Source organism: Chiloscyllium punctatum, chromosome 16, assembly GCF_047496795.1.
Source record: "Chiloscyllium punctatum isolate Juve2018m chromosome 16, sChiPun1.3, whole genome shotgun sequence".
Lineage (NCBI taxonomy): Eukaryota > Metazoa > Chordata > Chondrichthyes > Orectolobiformes > Hemiscylliidae > Chiloscyllium > Chiloscyllium punctatum.
In genome coordinates, this window is record NC_092754.1 from 16478906 (window position 1) to 16505547 (window position 26642).

The 26642-nt window shown below is 40.7% G+C and overlaps 1 protein-coding gene across 1 annotated transcript; it reads right to left on the reverse strand.

Annotated features, from left to right (window-relative positions):
• Positions 1 to 8548: 8548 nt before the first annotated feature.
• vamp3 (vesicle-associated membrane protein 3 (cellubrevin)) lies at positions 8549 to 26402 on the reverse strand. Its single transcript, XM_072586305.1, has 5 exons — positions 26268 to 26402; positions 17853 to 17946; positions 14661 to 14819; positions 14086 to 14137; positions 8549 to 11118 (listed from the first exon to the last, which is right to left on the reverse strand). Coding segments are annotated over exons 1-5 (324 nt in total). The 5' UTR covers positions 26270 to 26402; the 3' UTR covers positions 8549 to 11101.
• Positions 26403 to 26642: the final 240 nt, after the last annotated feature.

Here is a 26642-nt window from a genome sequence, read left to right on the forward strand (position 1 = left end):
AACAAATTCTGTAAACAGCCCAGCTTGCATGTTTCTAAGTAGGTCTGGCAGCTTCTGGGGGGAGAAAGAAACAAACAAAGTTTTCAGGACATCAACTTTGGGAAACATGGTCACTTCTAGATTTAAACTATCATAATACTTGGTTTCCATCCTGCACTAACTACAAACTTTAGTCACCTGAACGTGGTAGCTTAGCAGTCGTAAACCTTTTTAAATTGAAGAAGCAATCTTGTATTTAGTGCTTAAGTGCAAGCCATAGAGAAATGACTCCATAGTTCCATATAAATCTAATATATCCATTTTGTCCTTTACCCACCAAGTCTCAATATCACACCTGTCCCTGTACGTTATCTGCTGCTGTTTTGAAATATGGTTTGTAGTTGGAGTCTGTTAGTTGTATACAGACCAAAAAAAGATATCTGAGAGTCAGATGCGAGACTTAAACTTGATTATCTTCACTTTGGAAATTGCATCTTAAAAGTACATGGAGTCAAATTAAGCTTTCACTTTAAAAACATAGGGAGGGGGATTCAAAATGGCGGTGACCTAACAGGTCTGCCTTTCCGGGCTCCGCACCATAATCCGGGTAGAGTGGCCTCCCTTTCCTGGCCATTTTTGTAAAAATCAGCAGTTTAAAGTCCCCAAATTAGTAATCTAATTCTCTGAATATGACTTTGAACATTTGGGGGAGATGGCTAAAAGAGCCGTGTGGATTGCAACATGCAAAGCACTCCCCTGCAGCAATGAATGTGCCCGTGGCCGCAGTGCCACCTCCAGCGGAGGTGTCTTTGAACCCACCTGAGCAGCACAGTCTGGTCTTGAAGTCCGTCAAACTCCGAGAGAAGATTGAATCAGCACTGGGGGAGTCCCAGACCAGACTGGAATCGATCTCGGCCATACTACAAAACATGAGCAGGCGATCCAACATCTTGGGCAGCGCGTGGAGGAGGTGAAGCAGTGAACCGCGACATCGGAGACTGGGGCAGAATCCTCAGAGGGGTGGATTCAGGTCCTGGAAGCACAGATGCGGGCCTTGATGGATCAGGTCGGCGACCTTGAGAATCAAGGTCAGGGAAAAAAACGTCCACATCGTTGGGTCGCTGGAGCGAGAGGAAGGTGGTCAGCTGGTCAGTTTCCTGGAGCAATAGCTCCCACAGCTCCTGAGACTGTAACCCGAATCGGGCCAGGTGCGAGATGAGCGGACACACCAGATCATGGTGCATGGGCCTGGATCGGACCAGCGCCACCGTCCGCTCCAAGTGCGATTTCAGTGTTATAGAGATAAACAAATGGTTACAGAAGCTTCCAGAACGTTAGGGAAAGACCCACAGGCCCTGATCTACAAGGGGTTGAAATCATGTTCTTTCAGAACTTTTCTGGGGCTGTGATCAGAAAGAGGAAACCCTATGATGAAGTAAAGAAGAGACTGAGAGACTCGAACATTCAATATTTTGTAAGGTAGCCGGCAGTGTTGCGCTTCAGCCATGGAGGGTCTGTGCATAATTTTGATTCAGCAGAGAAGGCAAAAGATTTCCTAGATACTTTAAAATGGACTGGTTGGATCAAATACTATGGACCATGGTGTTTCCTTTGTTCTCCCGGCTGTTTACTTTGTTTGTCTGACTTGGTGCCTGTAATATGTGGGGTTAGTGAGTTTTGAGAAGATTTGTAACTCAGGTTGAGGTTTTGGATGTAGGTTTGCTCGCTGAGCTGGAAGGTTCAATTCCAGATGTTTCATTACCCTACTAGGTAACATCTTCAATGGGCCTCAAGCAAAGCACTGCTGAAAATTCCTGCTTTCTATTTATATGTTTGGGTTGGTCCTGTTCCTTTTCTCACCCCCTAAAAGGTAACCGGAAGTGACTTCACCACAGGAAATGACATCACCAACCCAAACATACAAACAGAAAGCAGGAATTTTTAGCAGTGCTTTGCCTGAGGCCCACTGAAGATGTTACCTAGTAGAGTAACAAAACGTCTAGAAATTAACCTTCCAGCTCAACGAGCAAACCTACATCCAATATGGGGGCTGTTTCTTCTTTCCCTTTCTTGTTATCTTTACTCATCCCTTTTATATATTTGTCCTGGTTAGGGGTGGTCATTTCTTTTGTTGATAATACGTGGGATCAATGTATGGGCTAGATGCCCACTTTTAATTTCCAGCTGTATAAGATATATGTGATTAGATTCCCTACAGTGTGGAAGCAGGCCCTTCAGGTCCACACTAACGCTCTGAAGAGTAACCCACCCAGACCCATTTCCCTCTGACTAATACACCTAACACTATGGGCAATTTGGAATGGCCTATTCACCTGACCTGCACATCTTTGGACTGTGGGAGGAAACTCATGCAGACACAGGAAGAATGTGCAAACTCCATACAGACAGTTGCCCAAGGCTAGAATTGAAGCTGGGTCCCTGATAGCGTAAGACAGCAGTGCTAACCACTGAGCCACCATGCCACTCCTTCTTTGCTTCTTTCCATGTATTCTTTGCTTCTGTTTTGCTGAGTTTGGGGTGCAGCTTCAGCCAGAGCAGCCATGGAGGTGTTCGTGAGTAGGTGAGTGCCCCCTGTGGGCAAGGGGGAAATCTTCAGTTATTTGTCTTTTGTTTATTTTAGGAGTAATTATTGGAATTTTTGCTTTGATAGTGTTTGTAGTTGTATCTTTTAGATCTTATGAATAATTTGTTGTCTACACTTAGTACATTCTGAGTGGGGTTCATCCTCTGGCGGGGGGAGGGGGGGGGCGAGGGTGGTGTCACTGGCCACTTTGGATAGTTATGGCCAACTGTTTTGTTTACATCGTGCACCTGGAATATAAAGGGGCGATACTCACCGGTTAAAAGAAAGAAACTGCTCTTGATTCTCAGAAAGGAGAGGGTCGATGTTGCTCTGCTACAACAAACTCATTTTGATGATAAGGACCATCTAAAGTTACATCAGGGAGGGTTCAGAACAGTGCTCTGATCCTCAAAGCACTAATACACGGGGAGTAGTCTGTACAGCCCCTCACATTTTTAAGTGATGCATTTTCCAGGCCGATGGCCCTTGGAGTGCACCACACGATTATAGGGGGAGACTTCAATGGTCTTATGGATCCTGATGTGGACAGAATGCCAAGGGGTTGTTTGGGCATTTCCCTGCAATCCAAACAGTTGGTAGACCTATGTGGGGAGTTGGAGTTGGTGGATATGTGGCAATGTCTTTACCCTAAGGGAAGGGATTTTACTTTCTTCTCTAACCCGCACAAGTGTCACACAAAGATTGATATGTTTTTTGCCCTGCTGACTTTTTTGGATTCCGTACTAACCTGTAAGATTGGGAATATAGCTATCTCGGACCATGCGGCAGTGTATTTGGAGATTAAGATCGGGGTAATAGGAGAGATACGCGGCATTGGTGCATGGATCCTTTTCTTTTGAAAGACAGTAAGTTCATCGAGTATTTCACAAGGGAGTTTAAGACTTTCTGGAAGATTAATTTGAGTATGGCCGGTAACCCATTGACAGTCTCCCAGAGCACCAAAGTGTATTCAAGGGGTAAAATTATCTCGTACTCAGTGACTCGGAAGAGACAGATGGGAGAGCAACAGCACATTCTTGAGGCCCGACTGAAGGCAGCCGAGACAGCATATTTTGACAGACCACCTGTGACTAAGTTACAGTGGATTACAACTCTCTGGGTTGCTCTGAACTCAGTGCTGACCCAGGCAGTGAAGAGAGAAGTCTTCTTCATTAAGCAAAGACTATTTCAGCAGGTGATAAATCAGGTAGATACTTGACATATTTGGCCAGGAAGAAGAGTGCTCCTCAATCTAGCATGTCCATTAGAGAGAGTACTGGTACTCCCACTCGCGAGTTCAAAAAGATCAACACAGCATTTAGGAAATTTTATGCAGAGTTATACCTGTCAGAGGGTTGTGGGGATGAGTTGGCGAGGATGGAGTCCTTTTTGGGAACTTGGATCTTCCAGGTATAACTTCAGAGCAAGCCTCCCTGCTGAATACCCCTCTGACAACACAAGAGGTACAAGAAGTGGCAAAGCGCCTGGCCCAGATGGATTCCTGAGTAAGTTTTATAAGGATTTTATAAAAACATTGGCCGAGCCAATGTTGGGCATGTATAACCATTCGTACAGTCAGGACTACCTCCTGCCCTCTCTCACGGAGGCTAATTCTTTCCCTTATTCTTAAGAGAGGGGAGGATCCTGAAGACTGCATCTTGTACAGACCCATCTCGCTGCTAAATGTCGATTTCAAAATTCTGTCCAAAACATTAGCATTGAGACTGGAGAAGGTATTGTCTTCTATTGTAAAGGAGGGCCAGACAGGCCTTATTAAGGGCCACAGCTCCTCTAACAACATCAGAGGAGTGTTGAATATGCTCTATGTGTGCTCGCAAAGGTCGATCTCTGGCTTGGTAATCTCCCTAGATGTGGAAAAAGTGTTTGATCGGGTGGAACTGCCATACCTTTTTTATGTTCTTGATTTGGTTTGGTTTGGTCTGGTCTGGTCTTGGACAGTGGTGGTGGGATGGGGGAAAAGATCTTTACTGGCTGTTGGATAGTGATCCCATGGCAGCGGTTCTCACAAATGGCATAAAATCAAAATTTCAGATTTGGTAGAGGCAGCTGACAACAGTGTCCCCTTTTGCAACTGCTGTTTGCTTTAGTGATCAAGCCGCTGGCAGAGAACATTCAGAAGGACCCCAAAATAGTTGCCCCAGAAGTGGGAATAAGCGAGCATAAAATCAGTCTCTGTGCAGACAACAGCCTTCTCTTTTTGGCTAAACTGCCAATGTCTGTGCCATCTAGTACAAAATATTAGTTTATTTGGCTCTTTTCCAGGTATAAAATTAATTTGACTAAATCAGAGGCTATGTTCATGGGGGGTCTTGTCAGAGTGCTTGACATTGAAGATGGAACTCTATTTTCTTTTAGGTGGTCACAGGGTGGTTTCCCATATTTTGGCATTTTCATTACCTCCATCTTTCATCAATTGCACAAAGCTAACTTTGTGTAATTGCTCGAGAAGAGAAGACAAGATCTTCAACGTTGGGACGTGGTACCAATATCCTGGTTGGGTCAAATAGCTCTGATCAAAATTAATGTTCTTCCTCACCTATTATACCCCATGGGAATGCTCCCTCTGGTGCTACCTAGGCAAGTGCTGTGGAGACTTAATGGTTGGCTTGGATCTTTCAGCTGGCGCTGCAAGCACTCTCAAATTTGCTAAGCTGCAGCTTCCACAGAGAAGGGTGGGGGGGTGGGGAAGAGTGGGTGGGTAGATAGATCTCCCAGCCTTCAAAATATATTAAGTAAGTTCTTACGTGAATGACTGGGCTTATCAGGATCCAGGCAAAATGCCCCACTGTTGATTTGCTATTTATGGATAGGATGAGAACTGTCGGAATATTGTGAAAATCCAATAGTCATTAACACGGTCAAAGCACAGAGAATGATGCAACAAGGCAAGGGTAAATTACATAAGACCTCCCTTTAAAGTTTGGGAGAAGATTTGTAGCTCGGATGCTCGTTGCTGTGGTTCTGTTCACCAAGCTGGGAATTTGTCTCGCAAACATTTCGTCCCCTGTCTAGGTGACATCCTCAGTGCTTGGGAGCCTCCTGTGAAGCGCTTCTGCGCTGTTTCCTCCGGCATTTATAGTGGCCTGTCTCTGCCGCTTCCGGTTGTCAGTTCGAGCTGTCTGCTGCAGTGGCCGGTATATTGGGTCCCACTAGTAGGAATATCAGGATTTAGGCCAGGATTGATGGATTCTGGTGTTAAGTTATGCAAATCTAGGAAAGTCTCCAGTTTGAGAGATTTATTAGAGGTCTTGATGTCTTATGATCATCTCAGTCACAAATATGGATTTATCCAGTGGGACCTTTGCACCTATTTTCACATCAGAAACTTTTCCAGAAAAGGACCTCACTATTGGTTCATCCCTAAGTCTGATGTGGAGAGGAGTGGGCTTGCTTAGTACTCCCCATCATTTACAGGGACAGGGGTGCCTCGCAAGATATTGAAAGGGTCTATAGAATCTGGAATCAAGAATTTGGAGCAGAAATTTTGTCAGCAGTATGGGAGGATATCTGGGAGAATGTTAAAAAGATTGAGTTGTAATAAACACATGCCATGTAACTAAAGATTTGCCACAGAGCCCATCTGGCTGTGGAGTGGCGAGCAAAATTTAAAAATGGAGCATCTCCAAAGTGCCCTAAAATGTAAAACGGACATTGGTACTCTCGTACATTGCTTGTGGTCGTGCTACGATTCATAGATATTAGGACGCCATAGCAAATTTGTTGGAGGAGATCTTGGGGAACTGAGGTTAAGGCAGATCCGGTATCTTTCTTTCTGGGATCACCTAATCTGCCTTGTCTAGATGAGCATGAGAAGAAACTTTAATATTCTCACATACTGCCAGAGGAAGAACATGAGCTGGATGATGAGCTGGATCCCCTTCCGGAAGGCACAAGTTAGCGATGGAGCATGTTCCCCGTGACTTCCTGACAATTATGGTGCACCAGAAAATGGAACTTTTAAAAAAAAATATAAGGCCCTTTTTGTATCACGTAGATGAAGACTTGTCAGCTAAACCGATTAGGGCCTTTGTATAGCTGCAAAGACTATGTCTGGCAAGCCGGGGACCCCGAGAGGAAGAATCCTGACCAGTCAGTTTAACTCAATTCAACCCAATTTAACTTAATATGTTTAATTATTTATTGAAGTATGGGAAGGTTTTGTTTTCCTTCATTTATTATTATTACTTTTATACCATAAGATTGTTATACTTTTGTAATTTTATAATTTTGTAAAAAAAAAGTCTTTTTCAATAAAAAAAAAGCACAGCAAGGTCAGAGTGGGTATTTTCCTCTGTTAGTGAGTTGAGAAGATTTGTAGCTCAGGTTGAGGTTCTGGATATACGTTGCTCACTGAGCTGGAAGGTTCAGTTTGCAAATTCCCCCCCCCCAAAAAAATCATCTTGCACCTCAATCTCATTTACATAACAATTGCCTCCACTACTTTATCAATAAATACCTAGTCGAATGTGGTAGCCAACCCACTAACCGAAGGAATGGACGAGACAAACAATTGGTTCCATCACATCTAATTTCTGCTATGGACTGTTGAATTCTCCTGCCAACTTCCTCAGGTATGCACAGATGATTCAAGTGGAACAGTTGTTCGTAGGCTTTGATTTCTTTTCCTAGCATTTTCTCCAGACTTTGGAAATGTTATCGCACTTTTAAAAAATAGAGGGCCAGAGCCACTTTCAACTTGAGTGCATTCACTGATCATGTGCCAAGTCTCTGTCATTTGCTTAGTTCAGCTCAGTTTGACATTGATTTACTTGACTTTGTCTGTAAGAAACCAATTACCATCTAACAGCTCACTGCACACTTAAGTGACGATTCCAGGCACGTGATCTAAAAATCTTTGCAGGATCTTTCTTTGATTTAGCTACCTCAAAAATATTAATTCACCATAGCCAGCATGGAGTTCACGGAGTAAGAATTTACAGCGAGTGGTACCAAAAGGCTGTTGTGAAATAGAGTTCACAATCTCAGCTTTTATGACACGAGTGAAGTCACCCATACCTTTACCCACTAAAGCATGCCGATCAGACAACAGTAATTGACAAGGAAAATCAGAATCATTTCTACAAAATTGCAGCAAAGCTCACATTAGCTTTGATAGAAACTAGTTTCTTGAGTGAAATGTTTTTTTCCTCAAGCACAGACCTTTTAACTCTTGTATATATTGTCCCTTGTTATCTTGTTAAGAGGCAAAAGGAGAAGATCGTCCAGTGATTGTGCACAAACAACATAGCTTTTAAAAGGCATAATTAGCTGGGCTGTGTCAATCATGTCAATGAATTTATCAAGCTGCACTAAGTATTATTCAGTCTTTCAGATTCTGCATAGTTCCTGGAAGATGTCGTCTTTGGATAAAGATTCCACTTGTTTTGCTCATTAGAAAGCACCAAGTGACATGCTCTGGATTGCGATTATTTTTTTTTGTTCTTAAAGTCTTTGAATACAGTGACTGTAGATATAGTGAAATTTTACTATTGAATGGCACATTTTGCTAGAAGATGGTAGATGTCTAGATTATTTTTCTAAACCATCAGCAAAAGGTGCTGTCATGTTCTCCATCCACAGTTTTATAAAATTCCTTTTGGGGAAAAAAAAAGATCAAATCTGCATCCACTGTTTTCAGGCAGTGCCTTTCAGATCACAACTTACTGCAAAAAGAAAACTCTCTCTGGTTACTGACCCTTCTGCCACTAGATGCAGTAATTGCTTACTCTCCATGTCTGATTGAGATTTAATCGAAATGTTAACAATGCTTTCTGCTCCAAGTATTACCTCAATTTCTTCATACAACTTCAAGTCTTGACACTAGATATAGTAGGAAACTAACTCTTCCTTCAAGTATTTGTAATAATTAGGACTTTCATGAAAGTTTTTGATGGGTGTTAGAATTTGGAAAGAGGTGGAATGAACAGTACTTCATTCATGTGCATGTCAAATAAACTACAGGTCTTTGGATTGCAAAATGTCTTTAATTAAGGCTTCCTTACAATTAAATACAATTGAACAAGCTTAGCTGCAAAGCCAACCTGAACAATTACACTTTCGTACAAAAAAGGTGAAGTGGGACACAAATAGCTCAAGAGGCACTTGTTTGGGTTTGAGTAATTGCTGGGCACTTCTGAAGCCAGAGTAGCAGCAATTACAGCACTAAAGGCTGACAGCACGTCCTGACAAAAGAATCACAAACCAAAAGTTAAATTTGCAGGCTAAAGGCATTAAGGCACCTCAAGTTTACAAAATCATGTCAACTAATTTTCAAGACGACTATTTGAAAAATACTGTTTAGAAAGATTTTTCGTGATCCATTATACTGACAACACAGCAGTGATGGTTAATTCAAACTTCAGTTTTCACAAAATGCCAATGAGCCTGACTAGGCAGGCATCACCCATCAGGCACTGGATTTCAACCCCTTTTGTATACACCATCCCAATGATTAAAACCAGCCAATTAATGCTGTGATTCAGATTACACATTGGGCATGGTGAAGTTCTCAGTTTGGATTCTCTCCCTATTCCAAAAAAAAAGGACAGCAAAGCAGCATCTGAATCACTTTACGATTCAACAACATACAATAGCTGTTGGCGATGTCTACAAAATACCCATCACTAATGTATTGCTTACAATTTGCCAATAGTGCAATAAAAGCTAAACAGTGCTAGACAATATTCAACATTTATCAGAGACCAATCATCAGCAAATAAGTGAACATCAAGTGCAACCAGACAGCATTATTGATGAGTGGGAGTGAGAGGTGGGGACTAGCCAATAGTACTAGCCCAACCATTCAGATGCTGTGTATGTGTTGACACTTGAAGTCCTATTCAGGGAGTGTATAAAAATTTCCTTTAAAACTCTTGTGCGAAAAAGATTTTCTTGAGTTCATGAACCTAGGTCAATTGTTGATGACAAAATTAAAGGCTTACAACCAATCTTTTAGTTAAAAAAAGTGACTAGATAAGCCTTCAATCAGCACCAAAGTTACACCAAATGAACAGCATATCATAGGGAAGCATACCCCTTAGCTTGGAATTTCTCTTAAAAAGACAAAGAATTTCAAAATGAAACACCTAACCACTTGTCACAATTTATGCACGGCTCGTGAAAGCCCAACTCCTGTGAGCAAGGCACATAGATTCAAAGCTGATCTAAATACTCATATAAAAAGTTTAAGGCTGTAACTTGAACTTTTATCTGGGACATTGGGCAAATAAGGCACAAGGCAGTTGTTAAAATAAGCTTTGTTTTTGGCTTTTGAGTATTTGTAAAAAAGGATAGAGGGAACTGGCACATTGAGGACAATATTTTGTTTGACAACAAAAAAAATCTTCATTACTGAGCAAATTTAATTGCAACACTCCACTACAGTTCATTCCAAGAGGTCACTGTCAGCTCACAGGACAGGACTTGCTTTTTCCAGACCCAACACTGACTACTTATGCTGAAGAGGATACAGGATGGATGGTCAAAAGTTACAATTTCCTTCAAGTTAATCAGAAGGCAGAAACAAGAATTCCCATGAAAAGGTAGTGGTGGTTTGAAAAGTACATTGTCGGACCCCTGAAAAAAAATAGGAGAAACCTCTTCAGGAAGAGAGTTACTTTGGGCATGATAAAAACCAACAATGTGCAACAGAAACGGAATTGACAGTGGAATAGTATTATAAACTTCAGGTTCAGGAACCATTCTCCTACTTCAGTTCTACTAGCAAAAAGGAAACACACCACCCTCTGACTTTGGTACTGTTAAAAGCCACAGATGCAAGGGGACAATACTACTGTTGACTAGCTGTCTCATCTTTTTGCTCCTCGTCTCCTTAAAGGTTTAATATGCAGGTAGCCCTCATTTCTACGTGCACAACAAAATGTTCATGATCCATTACTCTATCTCTGCCTAGTTCTAACGGCCAAGACTAGCAACTGCAGCCTGCCAACAATTTAATTTGCATTGTCACTTCATTTAAAACCTATGGGTTTTAATTGCCAAAAGTTTATAAAGTGTGTATTTTTAAAAAAAAATGTGATAGCTTAGGAAAGTGGGGGAGAAAGAAAGTCCCATCTGCTTATTTTGATAATTATAGACAACAGACAGCTTGATAAAGAATGATCATGACCAGGAGTTCAAGTGTTTAGCAGTTTCTGCATTAAGGAGACAAAGACAATTAAGAACTTATACGATCAGGATTTCAAGTCTCCTGTGGAAGGATTGGTCCCACCCAAGTCTAAGATGTCAACAGCAACATACATCTTTCTGAAGTGGTCAAGTATAATGTTGCCTTGTCAGTCTATCACTTAAGTACAGCGAGTGATCAACAATGGGGAAATTAAAAGATCAATGCTTTGTAATTTTACCTGAACTCCTGATTATAAATCAAATCTCCCCCAACACAATGTTTAAACCAACAGACAAACAAATGAACCCCTAAAAACATAGTAGATAAGGTGGGTTGAAACCAATAAAGTCCTCCTCTGCCTCCAATTTCCAACAGGCAAGAAGTTGGTCTTATGTGGTCTGCCAAACTATAAAGAGAGAGAGAAAGGAGAAAAAAAAATAGAAAAAAAGTTTAGAGTACACAACCTTATTACTGATTTAAAGGTTTATTATGCTGAATCTCTTACACGCAAGGCAGCAGGAAACTGCTCAATACATATTACTCAAATGACAAGTTTCAGGGTTACTGCAGATACACAACCTGAGCAGTAAAACACAAGTCCACATTATGAGGGATGAATTAAAGCTCAACTAACAGCTCTGATCTCAGCCTTAATGCTGCATTTTTAAAAGAAAGATCCTGGAGACATGGGTGCTAATGGAAAGGGTGGCATTTATTTCCGTTTCCTGGTTACCAGATTTGATATCTGGAAGTTCCCAAGCAAGCTATTCCATTGTGTGGTTTAGAATTAATTTAGTTAGGTAGAACTTTCGATGGAGCAGTTTTTGTCAGGTATGTTCAGGAGGGTTTCCTTACTCCGTATGTAAATAGAGCGACGAGGGGAGAGGCCATTTTGGATTTGGTGCTCAGCAATGAGCCAGGACAAAATGCCAGGTCTCATGGTGGGGGAATACTTTGGTAACAGTGATCACAACTGCCTCACATTTACCATAGCCTTGGAGAGGGAAAGAAGCAGTTACCGAGGGAAGATATTTAATTGGGGAAAAGGAAATGATGACACTATCAGACAGAAGTTGGGAAGTACAGACTGGGAGCAATTGTTCCCAGAAAGGGCACAGCAGACATGTGAAGACTGTTTAAGGAGCAGTTGTTGCGAGCGATGCACGAATTTGTTCCTCTGAGACAGGTTAGAAGGGGTAAGATTAAGGAACCCAAGATGATGAGAACAGAGAACCTTCTCATCAAAAAGGAAGGCAGCAGCAAGGAGTGAGCATAGCTTTAGAGGATTACAGGCTTGCTAGAAAAGGAGCTCAGAGAAGAGCCAGGAGGGGGCACCAAAAAGGCTTGGCAAGAAGGATTAGGGAGAACCCAAAGGCATTTTACTCGTAAATGAGGAGTAAGAGAATGATCAGGAAGATACGACCGGTCAGGGATAGCGTAGGCAACTTGTGCGTGGAGTCTGAGCAGACAGGGGAAGCCCTAAAGGAGTTTTTTGTGCTTTGGTTTTCACTAAGGAAAAAGGGACTTTGTTGTGAATGAGACCTTTGAGGAGCTGGGATACAGGTTTGACCAGATCAAGATTGATGAAGTTGATGTGCTGGAAATTTTGGCAAACATTAAGATTGATAAGTCCCCAGGGCCAGACCAGATTTACCCTAGGCTGCTCTGGGAAGTGAGAAAGGAAGTTGCTAATCTGCTAGCAAAGATCTTTGCCTCCTCACTCTCTATGGGAGTCGTACCAGAGGATTGGAAGGAGGCAATGTTGTTCCTCTTTTCAAGAGGGGTAATAGGAAAATCTCTGGCAATTACAGACCAGGCAGTCTTGTGTCTGTGGTCAAAGTTTTAGTAATAAATTCTTTCCCTCAAAAATCTTTCTATGTAGAAAAGCATAGCATGTGTAAAGGCGGTCAACGTGGCTTTGTGGGGCGGGGTCAGGTCATGCTTCACACATCTTGAGTTCTTTGAAGAGGTGAAAAGACAGGTCGACAAAGGTCAAGTAGTGAATGCGGTGTAAATGGATGTCAGCAAGGCATTTGATAAGGCTCCCCGTGGTAGGCTCATTCATAAAGTCTGGAAGTATGGGACACAGGGAGATTTGGCTATCTGGATTCAGAATTGGTTGGCTGACAGAAGGCAGAGAGTGGTTGTAGATGAAAAGTATTCTCTCTGGAGGTCAGTGTTGAGTGGGGTCCTGCAGGACTGTTCTTGGGCCTCTGCTCTTTGTAGTTTTTATAAGTGACTTGTAGGAGGTTGAGAGGTGGGTTAGTAAATTTGCAGATGATAAAAAAAGGATGGAAATGACATTAGCATAGAGGGCTATTGCAGGCTGTAGTGTGACAGACAGGATGCAGAACTGGGCTGAGAAAATGGCAAATGGAGGAGTTCAACCTGGATAAATGTGAAGTGATGCATTTTGCAAGGTCGAACTCTAATGCTGAATATAGGATTAAAGACAAGATTCCTGGTAGTGTGGAAGAACAGAGGCTCTTGGTGTTCAAGTGCATAGATCCCTCAAAAGTTGCCACCCAAGTGGATAGGGTTGTTAAGAAAGCATATGGTGTTTTGGCTTTCATTAACAAGGGGATTCGAGTTTAAGAGCCACGAGGTTTTGCTATGGCTAAAAGTCCCTGGTGAGGTGACACTTGGAATGTTGTGTCCAGGTCTGGTTGCCCTACTATAGGAAAGAGTGCAAAGAAGGTTTACCAGGATGCTGCCTGGACTGGAGGGCTTGCCTTATGAAGAACGGTCAACTAAGGTCTGAATTCTAGAGAGAGAGAGAGAGAGAGAGAGAGAGAGAGAGAGAGAGAGAGAGAATGAGGGATCCTAGTTTTAAGATAGTAGGAGAAAGGTATGGAGGACATGTCAGAGGAAGGTTCTTTACACAGAGAGTTGTGAATGCATGGAACGAGTTGCCAGCGGTGGTGATGGAAGCAGAGTCATTAGGGACATTTAAGCAACTGCTGGACATGCACATGGATAGCAGTGAATTGAGGGGTGCGTTGGTTATTTTAGTTTACATTAGGATTAAGGCTAGGCACAACATTGTGGGACAAAGGGCCTTTTCTGTGCTGTACTTTTCTATGTTCTAACTGGACTCTCATAGCCCAGATTGGCAAGGACTGCAGGTTTACTCCATTGAAGGGCTTGTACTGGTTGTACTAAGGCAGTCTAACTGATGTGTGATCACTTTATTTTAAAAGCAGAGACCAAAATCTTTTAAAATCTCTAATTTAAAAACATCTAAATTCAGATTCTTAAAATTGAATCGATAAACAGATGAAGTTGTTCCTTTCTAAGTGGATTAATGAAACAAACAAAAACCACCAAGAATAATTTTTTAAAAAAAAGAAAGAGGGGGGGCTTGGATACTCACCAATTATGATAACAATAATGATCAGGACCACAGCTATTAATATTGCCCACATCTGAGGGGAAAAAAAGGCACTTAATATAATGAAGACATTACTATTAAAAGAAACAAGCAGCCATGAACAAAGATCACAAGATCTATAGTGCATCGGTTACATGTAAGGCAACATACTTCCTTCTCTAATCCATGAACATTAACAGCCTTACATTTTATTCAGCATCTAAACTGCTATATTACCACCAAAAAAAAAACAGTACTACACAACAAAGCTAACCTGTTCCCAGCAGTGGGATGGAGGTAGGCCAGGCACAATGAGAATATTGCCCTGGTTGTTCTCTCAGAATCAAGGTCAGTGCAAACCAACAGAACCTTGGGTTAAATTGGTATCACTGGAAGGACAGCACTACAACAATAAGCATTCCTTACAAAAGAAAGGAGTGTCATCCTAATCAAAAAAAAAGCCTTTTGTGACAACTAAGTCAGTTGAAATCTGATATTGTTATTGCAATGCTGGCAAGGCTGTTAAACTGGCTAGACAAAACCCAAACTAACTGCAAACAGAAGAATCATAACCTTACCTTGCAGTTCTTCCACCAATATTTGCGTTTTAGTTTCGCAGCACTGGTCTCAAACTGAGATGCACCAGCTTGAAGTGCATCAGCTCGGTCATCCAACTCTGTAAGTTTCTGATCTCGTTCAAGGACTCTGTCCACATTCACTCTCATGATATCCACAACCTAAGGGTGACAAAGTACATGGGAGCGTGAAGAAGAAGAAAAAAAGAAGTGTTGCTGTTGTAAATTATCAAATGACCCAAGGGTGGAGGACCCAGCACTACTACTCTCATGAGTATCCAAACACTTAGAACAAAGTGCAGAAAAGTAAAATGAGGTTGTTGATTCATGGAGTTAGTGTCCTCTGTATGTGCTAGATACTCTGAATATAGATGGTGTCAGGAACTGCAACATTCCAGAGGTTCATTGATACTCATGTCTACAGTCAGACAGCCAAGGAAAACAGACAGGTTTATTCCTACATGCCCCACTGTTGAGGTCTATAACCATCCATCAGAATGACACTGGTCACAAATCAAAATCAATGATTGAAAAGTTGTTTAAGTATAATTAAAGAAATCCTCAATTTGTCCACCACTAAAATACTTTGCAAGTGAGTGCAGAGAGCAGCCTCAGACAGACAGTGTCACAGTAACAAAGTAGTGACAAAAGGATCAAGGAGGTCACATGCTGACTATAATTTTACTCAAAGTGAGATGTAATAAAAGTTTAAAATGGAAATATTCCTAGTGGGTGCCAAATTTCAACCTAAAACACCACGAATTCACTTCAAATATTTGAGATGGGTCCTTGCAGCAACCTACTTTACAAGCCACAGAAACATGCTTACGTGAGGTGCTTTTGTACATGTGATGCTCCACCTAGGAAGTGGTATTGACTACAGGCTGTGAAAGTATACTGCAGAAGAAAACATCGGAGGCAATACATTCTACTCTTCATAATTGTGACAGTCTTATCTTGTGTGCTTCCATGTACCAATAGAAGTGTCTCATCATATGTTCAAGAAAAATGCATCTGTACTACAGCCTTTATTTACCGTAAAAAGAGACATGCTAAAAAGGAGTGCTTGAGAGTGCAAGAAGAGATTTTAAAAATAAAAAAGGATGATTGGGAAGACTGATCAAATACCACATCCAAAGGAATGGGTTACAGGGAGTTGGAGGTTTAAAAGGAACATTTTTTTAAAAAAAAAGGATCATGAAGGGATCTGGAGCATGCAAAAGATCAATGTGGAACACAGGGGAGCACGGAAAAGGAAAAAACATTTAACCACCAGTGAGAAAGTAAGGATAAAAGACACTTGGCAAAAAAGGACAGGTTCAAGTCTACAGAGTACCAGATAGGCATAATCTAAAAACTGGTTAATCAGAATGTTGGAGCAAACAAATAATCAAGGGTTTCAGTTGCAGATGGGCTGAAGCAAGGAGGTGGTGATTCAGTAATTATCTGCTGGAGAAATAGCTTGGTACTCTGTATACCTCGTTTACTGCTACTTGGGTCTTGAACCAGAGGGGAAACAAGTACTAATATACCACAAAGTGAGTTTTACTCATGATGATTTAACATTTACATCTTCTGTCTCCACACCCAGTAAGGTTGTTGTTCCAGATATTTTCTCAATAGCAAGAGAAAAGGTCAGCTTCAGTACTTTTTTTGTTTTGCAAACTGCAAACCTTGGCTGTTGTATTGAGATCAATCGGTAGCAGGCAACAGGTATTGCAACATCACATCCTACCAGAGAGGTCAGATCCTCTTTAGACAGCTGAAATCAATGAGGAATCAGGGTTCATCTTTCAATTCTACCTCAGCATAATGCATATGGAATGGAAGAGGCTGTGGACTCACTGTCTAAATTAAGAATGCCTTTTATTAAGCCAATTCGTAAGTCACTAGTTAGCTCAGCTAGAGTACTGTATCCACTTCCTGGTAAGACACTTCTAGAACATCTGATCATGGAGAGGGTACAGAAATTTATCAGAATTATACCAGATGCACACAATTATATAGCAAAACAAGAGCAGCTGGAATGGTTTCCTTTCTAGAGGAAAGGAAAAAGAAAAATGGGATATCTGAAACGGTAAAGGGTTTTGGAAAAAAATACATGTAAGGAGAAATGTCATCTCATGGCTGAAGGATCAATAAAAAGGGACAATGATTTGAGATATTGACAAAAATATTAGAAGGAAACATAGGAGAATGACATTTGACATTGCAAGTGAGAACTGAAAATGTATGGTCAGAAAGAGTGGAGAGCAGATTTAACAGTGACTTTCAAAAGGGAAATCGCATAAATACTCAAAAGACTATGGTGAGAGGAGAGTGGGACTAATTGATTAGGTCTTTCAAAAAAAAGTGGTCGAAAATGCACCTTTTCGTTGTATCAATGAATTCATAAACTCAGTATTTTCCTAATTGTGCCGGATACTAAGCTGGTTATCTATTGTAACGTGTCAAATCAGCTGAGTTGCGATGTACACATGTCCCAATGACAAACTACATTTGCTCATTTCAGCTGAACAAAATCAAGGGAGGATGAGGAAGTGCAGATAATCCCAGTGTCCTCTAATTGAAATTTCTGTAGTTCAATAACATCTCATTTATGAGCACTCAAAATATAGTTTATATCAAGTAACTTCAATGTAGAAAAATACCCAAGATACAGTGACATAAAAATTGAAACCAAGCCATAAACCAATATAACAGATTATCATATGCATGAAGAAAAGAGGCAGGTTTTAAGCAACATCTTAGCTTTGACAACTTGGTTCTGAAGCAGCTGAAGCCAGAGTAGCAATGGCAGAGCAATTAAAAAGAGGCTGTTCAAATACCAATACTTTTGTAACAACCACATCCTCACCCAAGCCAAACTTTTCAAAAATAAAGCTTTAAAATCACAGAAAACCAGCTCAGCTGGAAGGGACAATCTGTGTGTGTGTCCAACAGACTCATGAAGCAACTGTTTGAAACACCGTAACACATGCCTAGGGAAATCTTTTAGAGATGTCCTCACAGCTTCAAAGCTTCAAATGCTTTGGTTCTGACAAAACCTTAACTGTTTTCAGATATTGCCAGGCTTGAATATTTCTAACATTTTACTGTGCTTATTGTTTGTGTGTCAGGCCTACATCATGAGGGCATGCAACAGATGTGCAATTATAAAATACACTGAACGAAGCATTACACAGATACCCTTACCTCATCCACTTGGGCCTGGGTCTGCTGCAGTTTCCTGTTGCTGCCATAGGGTGTTGGTCCAGCTGATGGATTACTTGAGGTGCCTGGAGCTGACCTGCAATTGAATGAAGCAGATTTTTAAAATTGAAATTCCACCAGAATAAAGTCTTTGTTTAAACTTGGAGCAAGACAACTCAGTGAATGACTGTCGGCTGAGCTTAAAACAGATTCACAAGAGTTAGGTTGGATAAGAAAAACCTTTTTCTAAACGAAATCTTTCATGGGATATAGGAGTTGCTGCCTTCATCAGCATTTGGTGGGCATCCCCAAATGCTGTTGGACTGAGTGGCTAACCAAACCATTGAGGGAAGTCATGAGCTAACCATATTGCTCAGGATCTGGAGTCAGTCAGATCGGAGAAAGATGACGTTTCTTTTTCTAAAATAGAATATTAGTGAACCAGATCAAACTTTGCTTGCACTTTGGTGAGGTTCAAACCTGTCTCCAGAACATTAAATCAGAACTCTGGATTAGGAGTCCAGTGACATTACCACTATTCCACAACCTCCTCCACAAAGACTAGGTCAGCCATTCAGAAGAATATAAAAACTAGTAATTCAGCCCATCAAGCCTGCTCCACCACCTAACATGATCATTTCTGATTTCATCTTAGCCTCAACTCAACTTTCTTAACACTCCCCATAACCCTTCTCCCCATTATTGATTAAAAGTTAGTCTGATCAAATTTCAAGGTCGACAATGCCTCAGTATCCACCACTCTCTGGGGGTAGTGAATTCCAGATTCATTACTCTCAAGAATGAATTTCTCATCTGTTTTAAATCTGCTAACCTCTATCCTAAAACTGTTGTCCACAAAGAACCTATGTCTAATAAAAGAAAATACCAACTTAAAGTGCAGATGTTAAAGCAAGTGCAAATAGATGTCACCAAAAAAGAAAGTCACTCGGATCATATGGCACAGAAACAGACCCTTTCACCAAAATCCCCCATGCTCACCAGGTTTCTCAAACTATACAGTCCCATTTACCTGCATTTGACCAATATCCCTCCAAAACTTTATGTCCCTGACAAAAGTGCCTTAAAAAAAAGTTCTAATTTTAGCCACCACTACTTACGCTGGCAGCTCAATCCATACATTCACTACCCTCTGAAAATGTTCTCCCTCAGGTCCCTTTTAAATTTTTCCTTCTTACCTTAAAAAAAATCGATGCACTCTACTTTTGGACTTTCTTACTCCAGGGACAAGATCTTGGCTATTTACCCTATTTATGCCCCCTCATTAATTTTATAAACCTCGATTAAAAAGGTCACTTCTCAGCCTCTTATGCTCTAGGGAGGAATGTCCCAGCCTATCCACCCTCTCCTTATGACTTAAAGTCTCCAGTCTCAGTACCATCTGTAGAGTTTTTGCTGCACTCTTTACTAATAAAATCCTTTCCAATAGCAGGGCAACCAGAACTGTATACAGTACACCAAATATGGTCTCACTAAAACATCTAGTGTAGATATTAGATGATTTCCCATCTTCTGTATCTGATGTTCTCAATGAAATCAAGCAAGCTAAAACACCTTCACCATCCTGTCTAATCATGATGCCACTTTTAAACTATATACTTGCACCCATCGGTTGCTCTGTTTGACAAAGTCTTCAAAGATTATATACAATGTTATATTCACGCAAGGTCATACAAAAATCCCACACTTCCAAAGCAAGCAGTGCAGTAGCAGTCCAGTTTACAATGTGTGCATTGTTTCTCGATTGGTAATTCGTCTTTTACTTGTTCTGTTGTTTTTTTAAAAAAAAAAGTGTGGGGGGAGGGGAGGGGAAAACAAGATGGAGATAACTCCTGACTCTTCTTGCAAACTGCTACTGTTCACCAGCATTTTCAGGATGAGGTACAACAGCGATGCCCGACACTGGTGAAGTTTGTGTTCTACTTTAAGAATGGGCACTTCGGAAAATAGAATTACAAAGCTTGGGGGGAACCCAACCATAAGGATCTCTACAAAAGTGGAGGGTTGATCCCCAATATGAAGTGGGGATAGGCTTCAAACGCAAGAATCTTTTGACATTAAATATCAACTAAAGAACATTCCGGTTCTATTACAAATGGAGTCCTTAAGCAGTTTCAAGTGCACAAGTGTCTAGGACCTAAATTACTAAGACAGCGAGACACACAGGATTGAAAATTTCATCCCAAAAATCAAAGGACTTATTAGTAAAGTGTTGGAATGTAATTTGAATTTAGGACAGAGGGTATTCTAACCCATGTATAGGAACAAGCAGCTTGGAGCAACAATTCCAAATACATCAGCTTGGGAATAATTAGCTTCCAAAAGCTTTTCCAATTATCTTTGCACCAGATCCTCCAGTAGCATTATAGTCAAAACAAAAAAACTTCCAGAAAGTTAACCTATTGCTCATTAGATCCCATGCTAATTTCTAGAACACAACTTCCCAAGGTGTGGGTTGCACATTAAGTTTTGGCATTGCAAGATCTGAGACAGTAATAACTGCCAGTGTTCAGACTAAGTTATAGCAGCCATGCTCGCACGCTAACAAGCGCTCGCAGTTCTGAGGGATTGTGACAATTTAAGCCTCCAAGTGGAGCGAAAGTACTCAGGAAGTACTGCTCTCAAAATCAGCTTCCCTTAAAAGAAGAAAAAAAAGAGAGAGAGTAGAAGATCCATGTGAGCATGCAGATCTGATGGCACATGCTTTCATGTTATAAATGCCTTATACACCAAACAAATAACATCTTTAAAGAAGAGAGAAAACATTAAATGTTAATCCCGCATACTCGACAACCCACTCCCATTCCCACTTTTTCTCCCATAACCTTTGATCCCTTTAGCCCAAAGAACTATGAATATCTTCAAGGAGCTAGATAATGTTTTGGCCTCAACCACTTTCTGCAGAGAATTCCACAGGCTCATCACTCCCTGGGTGAATAGATTCCTTCTCATCTTAGTTTTATATCCTTAGACACCCCGGATTCTGGGCTCCCTGCTCATCAGGAACATCCTTCCTGTGTTTATCCTATCTAGACTATTGTAGGTTTGAGATTCCCCAATTCTTCCAAACCCTGTGTCACAGATAGACAGGGTTGTAAAGAAGCCGTTGAGTATGCTTGCATTCATTGCTCAGACCAGTAGGTATCAGAGTTGGGATGTCATGAAGTTGCACAGAATGTTGGGGAGGCTGTTTTTGGAGTAATGTATGCAGTTCTGGTCACCTCGACTGTAGGAAGGTGATTATTAAATTGGAGAGAGCGTGGGAGCAAAGATTTACCTGGGACTAGAAGGTCTGAGCTATGGAAAGACTGGGCAGGCTAGGACCTTTTTCCACTGGAGCGTAGGAGGTTCAACTGTGACTTTATAGAAGTTTATAAAATCATGAGGGGTATATTTTGAGAGAGAAGAAACATTTTTCTTTTTAAAAAAAAGGGACTTGGTGGACGATTCCACCCCCCAAGAGGGTGGTTCATATGTGGGATGAACTAATCAGAGGAAATGGTTACAGGTAGAGTTACAACATTTAAGAGACATTTGGACAGGTACATGAATAGGGATTTAAGGGGATATGGGCCAAACACCAAATATACAATATACATAACTTCAGTAGTGCAAGGTCAGGGATCTTGAACATCATTCAAAAACAACTGGGGGGGGGGGGGGGGGGGGGGGAAAACAACACCTCATAGCAGGGATTGTTCATACAGGATGAGCAAACTAATTGCATGCTCCGCTCAACTGGGCAGTGGAGAAAGAATGAGAATATTGCCAGGATTTGGAGGTGCTAGTGTTAGACTGAGGTTTACAAAAAAGTTAAAAATCACAACACCAGGCTATAGTCCAACAGTTTATTTGAAAACACCAGCTTTTTTGGACCACTGCTCCATAACCATATTACTGGAAAAATAGCAAGAAATTTTAAAAAAGTATATAAAAATAAAAAGATTCAATCACTACGTCTCTTAGACACCGACAAACTGTCAACAACTCTAAGCAGTAACTACCGATGAGGTTACTGGGAGAATGGTCATGAGATATTGATGCAGTCAGGGAGAAATGAATCACTTGATAACAGTTAAGCTCCTTATCTGTATTTGGTGATGTTTAGGAGCCAGTCTCCCTCATCTCCTCTACTCTCTCAATTTGTATCTGCCAAAAGGTGCTCCTAAAGTAAGTGTCACTAGATTTCAGGGTTCTGACCTAGTGACTGTGACCGTCAATAAAATGTACTAGTCAAGAATGCAAGCAATTGCAGAAGGGATGATGGACAGCAAGATATTTAGTGAATTATTCACTTCATCTCACGAGCTTCATAGAGAGTCTCACTTTCATGACAAAATCATTTATACTTGGACCTGTCTGGTCACTTGAAATCAACCACGCAAACAGCAGTGATAGAAACAAGCAAGACATACTCAGGATGTACAGCAAAGTCCTGGTGTACGTACAAACTGGCCAGCATGTTTCACAACGATGGCTATACAAAGTATTTCATTGGATGTCAAATACTTCAGAATATTTCAGAATTGAAAAAGTGCAATTTGTTTTATTTACTGAATACAGCTCAAGAGCTGGATAAAGGTCTCTTCCCTATTGAAACACCAGACACATGGGAAGAGTAACCACATCTTGAAACAGGCTCACTGGCTTGATACCAACTTTTAACTACTGCTGAAAGTAAAGCAAGTATTGCCACAAAAGATCCTGGAAGGAGACAAGAAAGGGAGGGGTGCTTTATTCCTGAATTCCATTACACAATTTGGGACTAAAGAATCTTTGGTGAATTTCAAACTAACTGTTTTGCAATTTACAGTAAAGCAAAAGAAGAGTTTGTCAGCTCAAGTTTGATCAGCACAACTGTAAGACTGAAGGCCAAAAAATGTTCAGTAGGTCAGGCAGCAACTTCTGAAAAGAGCAATTCAACTCAAATCTAACTCTCTCTAGTCATACCCATCAGGTCAGACAATATTTCCAGCACCTTTTGTTTTTATTTCAGCTTGAGTGTTGCCTTCATAAAAAGGAAGAAGCCTGTTGAACAGGAAGAACCTCAAAGCAAAGTTTGGCATCCTGACTTCGAGCAAAACCCCTTCACATGTGCCAGTCCTCAATAACTTCCATTTTAAAGTTAAGGTATTGTCATGTGCTCATTCTGTTTTGCAAACCCATCCGTGGGATCAATCTTTTCACCCTTACAATACTCCTAAAAATACTGCACCCCTTTAGGTGTGGATTCTTGCACATTTTAGTATTGTTCTGTCAAAGGGTGTCTCAGTCTTCACATACCTACACAAGCACTGCATTTCATTCATGGTTCTCTTCAAGATGCTCAAAATCTGAATAATTTTGGTCTCCTGCCCCAACATCCAACAATACCTGGCAAGAAGTCACATGACACCAGGTTCTAGTCCAACAAGTTTACTTGAAATCTCAAACTTTTAGAGCGCTGCCCCTTTGTCAGATGAAGACCCCCATCCAACATCAGCACCTCCACATCATAACAAAAGTAGAGTATCAAACAAAATTTGATAAAAAGGCTCTGTAAAGTGCTTCAGGAAGTTTTAAACAACCTACATAGAATCGAGATGCCGTTGGAGTAAATTTCATCTCCATGACTGCTAGTGAACTGTCTGGAATTCTGCCAAGTGCCAGTGGATACAAGGGTTATCATTATACTGCTTTTTATTCCAGGTGTTTGGAAAAGAATTGAGAGTGTGCTGATATTGGCGAGTTATTAGGCTAGAAGATGACGTTATTTGTGAAATCAGGAGGGGTTTGAAGCAAATAGGAGATTCTTTTCTCTTCAAATTCAGTTAGGCCAGTTGAAGTAATGAGCAAACAAAAACAAATACTGCAATAATAGATGTCAGTTTGCCAGAGGCCATCCTAATGCATACTTGGTCAATCCCAGTCACAGCAGCATTAGTAGCACATGGATTAAGATATTTAGAAATGCCCAGTTATAAATAGACAGGTTAGTTCAACAGCTCATGACACCACAAACACCATCATAGCTGTCTAAAGGTCCACACGAAAGGCAGGGTAATGGAGCACAATTGGCACTTTTTTTTTGTTCCACAAGGGATAACTCCTAAAATCTCTGGAAGGAAACTAAGCCTGAAGTTAAGTCAATCAACCATTTGAAGTTGGAAACAACAGGTTAATATTTCATTGGAGCCGGTTCAGATTTTGACCTTTCAAATGGGAAATGTTTGAACATCAGGGTAAAACAGTAGAAGCAAAATCATGAAGATTTAGTGGTTGAAAAAAATTCAGATAGGCAGCAAATTTCAACACTAGCCTTAAATCTCAAAAAAGTCATTTAATCCTATCCTTAAAACATGTTCAGTCATCACCTTTGTCCTTGCTAATCTACACTGGCTCTGGCAAGGCTTCCATTCCCAAACGTTTATCCTTGATTTCAAGTCTTTCCACAGCTTCATTCCTTCCCATTTTTACCTTGAACCTTTCAACTGCAACCTCTCTGCTTTTTAAGAGGTACTTAGAACACTGATTTTTGCTTGTCCTATCATATGACTTCCTGTGAAATTTTGACTGACAACACTGAAGCACTGGAACATTTTATGTTAAAAGCACTATACAAATAGGCTATTGTTATGTTGCTTGATCAGAGTACAAAAAACAATGCAATAAAATGAGCCAGAACACTAGACTGTTTACACAGCATGCTAAGCCCTGTAACAGGTCAGGATGCCTAAACATAGTTGATGACAAGTTATTTACACATTTTAGAGTCACTTCCTGGTTTCCTTGAGATGGATGGAATAAATTGACATGTTTCTGAAGTTATTTACCATTATTAAATAGCTTGTTAATCTTTCAGTCATAAAGTAACACCAAATGAACAGTGCTCTAACCCTACCTGTTCCAACACAATGACTCATTCTACAAAAACAAACTCAGTTTTGAAGGATTATGCAGTTTGGCACAAGTTCACACATCTAATCTACCACATAGCCATTTCAATGGTTAATTGTCTCTAATTCTGGCCCAAATACGCTGATGCCCCAGTGAACTGAGAAGTAGATCAGTTGCAGTCACAGACAAGTCTCCATTATGAATTATGTTTTAACTGACAAAGCAAACTGAGAAATTGCACCAATAGAGTACCAGTTACTTCCCAAGTAGCACAATTTACTCCAAGTTCAAGTGAGTGGTAAAGGAGTCAAGCTTCCAATAAATGCCTTGTTAAAAAAAATACACACACTTTACAAGAGACAAGAATGGTATATTAACATTTCTCTAAACCATGCTTAAGCAGTTGAATTTCACAACATTTTTATTTAAACAGAAGAGAACAAGGAATATACTGAAATCTAGGGAGAGGGAACAAACTTTACTGACTTTGGAAAGCAACAAATTTAATTGGGAACCAAAGTATTAACTCAAATCAACTGAGAATCAAACGATGCAAGTCTGACAGACCAGTTTATGTTACATAATGCATTTTTGCTAAAGTCCACCCTTGTCCAACTTTGTATTAAGTAAAAGTACAACAATAACCTTAAGTTTAAAAAAAGATAAGATGAAGAAATATGATTTCTATTTTTTGCTGTTCTAGATTTTACTTCTGTTGTGTACAGAGAGAGATAACATGCCAATAAATAGAAATTCAGGAAAAGGATCTTTGAGGTCCACTCTGCTGGTTGCATGTGAAAGAAAATGCCCACTTTCATTTTACCCACTTACAAGTCACAAACCCCCAAGTTCCTTAAAATGAACTGAAAGCCCAAGTTCCTACCCCAGAAAAAAAATACACACAATTCCCAATTTGAAGCATTGGTATTTCCCCAGCAATCTTCCTTTCATGCTAAAAAGGCAGCTAAAATCCAAGAGTGACCAAAATATGTCAGTCTAACTTTTGAAGGCAGCAATATCTGGAAACACTAAGCCTGAACAGTAAATTCATAAAGTGATAAACGTGAAAGCTACTCAGAATCAATACCGCAAGATACAGAAAATAAATACAAGAATGAAACAACAATAACATAGCACAACCAGGGAGATTAAATTGTGAAAAGTAAGTAAAGTGTCTTGACCCAAAAAAAATTGCGTTAACTTCAACTCAACTTTAACACTTTGCATATTACTTCAAGTGTTATAAGTTTAGTAGTTGTACCGATTTTTAACATTTAAAAGAAATTAAGAGGCCGAGCCCCTATAAAATCCCTGGTTTCTGGCCTATGCAGCCAAACACAAGTTTGCGGCCTTGCCCTCCCCAACACGAGCCTGCAGCTCGCCTGGAAACTCGACGGGGTTTCAGCAGCTCTCGCCCGGCCACGGTTTGGAGTCGGAGATCGTTCCAAAAGAAAAAAGACCGATCTAAGCGAGCGGGAAGACGATAGAGAAACAAAAGCTGAGGTAACGTCTGAATAAACTTACATGTTTTCCAGCGAAATAAACCGTTCGATGCGGGCACACGGATCTACTCAACGTTGGAAGTTGGGTGTTGTCAGCAGCTTGGAGACGTCACCGCTTCCCAACCCCCACCTCCTGCTGTCAGCAGCAATAAATCCTACTCCCAAAACCAATACTTCACTCTCCCCTTTCTCCCGCACATCCCAAATGCACCAATGAGGGCAACATTTGGGTAAATTTTAATTGGATGTTTCTAATTAAAAAAAAAGAGAAAGCTCCACTTCGTTTTAAACCAGCAACAACTTGCCTTCATTGCACCTTTGACATCCTTCACAGAAGCAATTAACAAACAAAAATGGACATTGAGTCAGCCACAAAAAGGAGGTTGAAAGGTGAAAA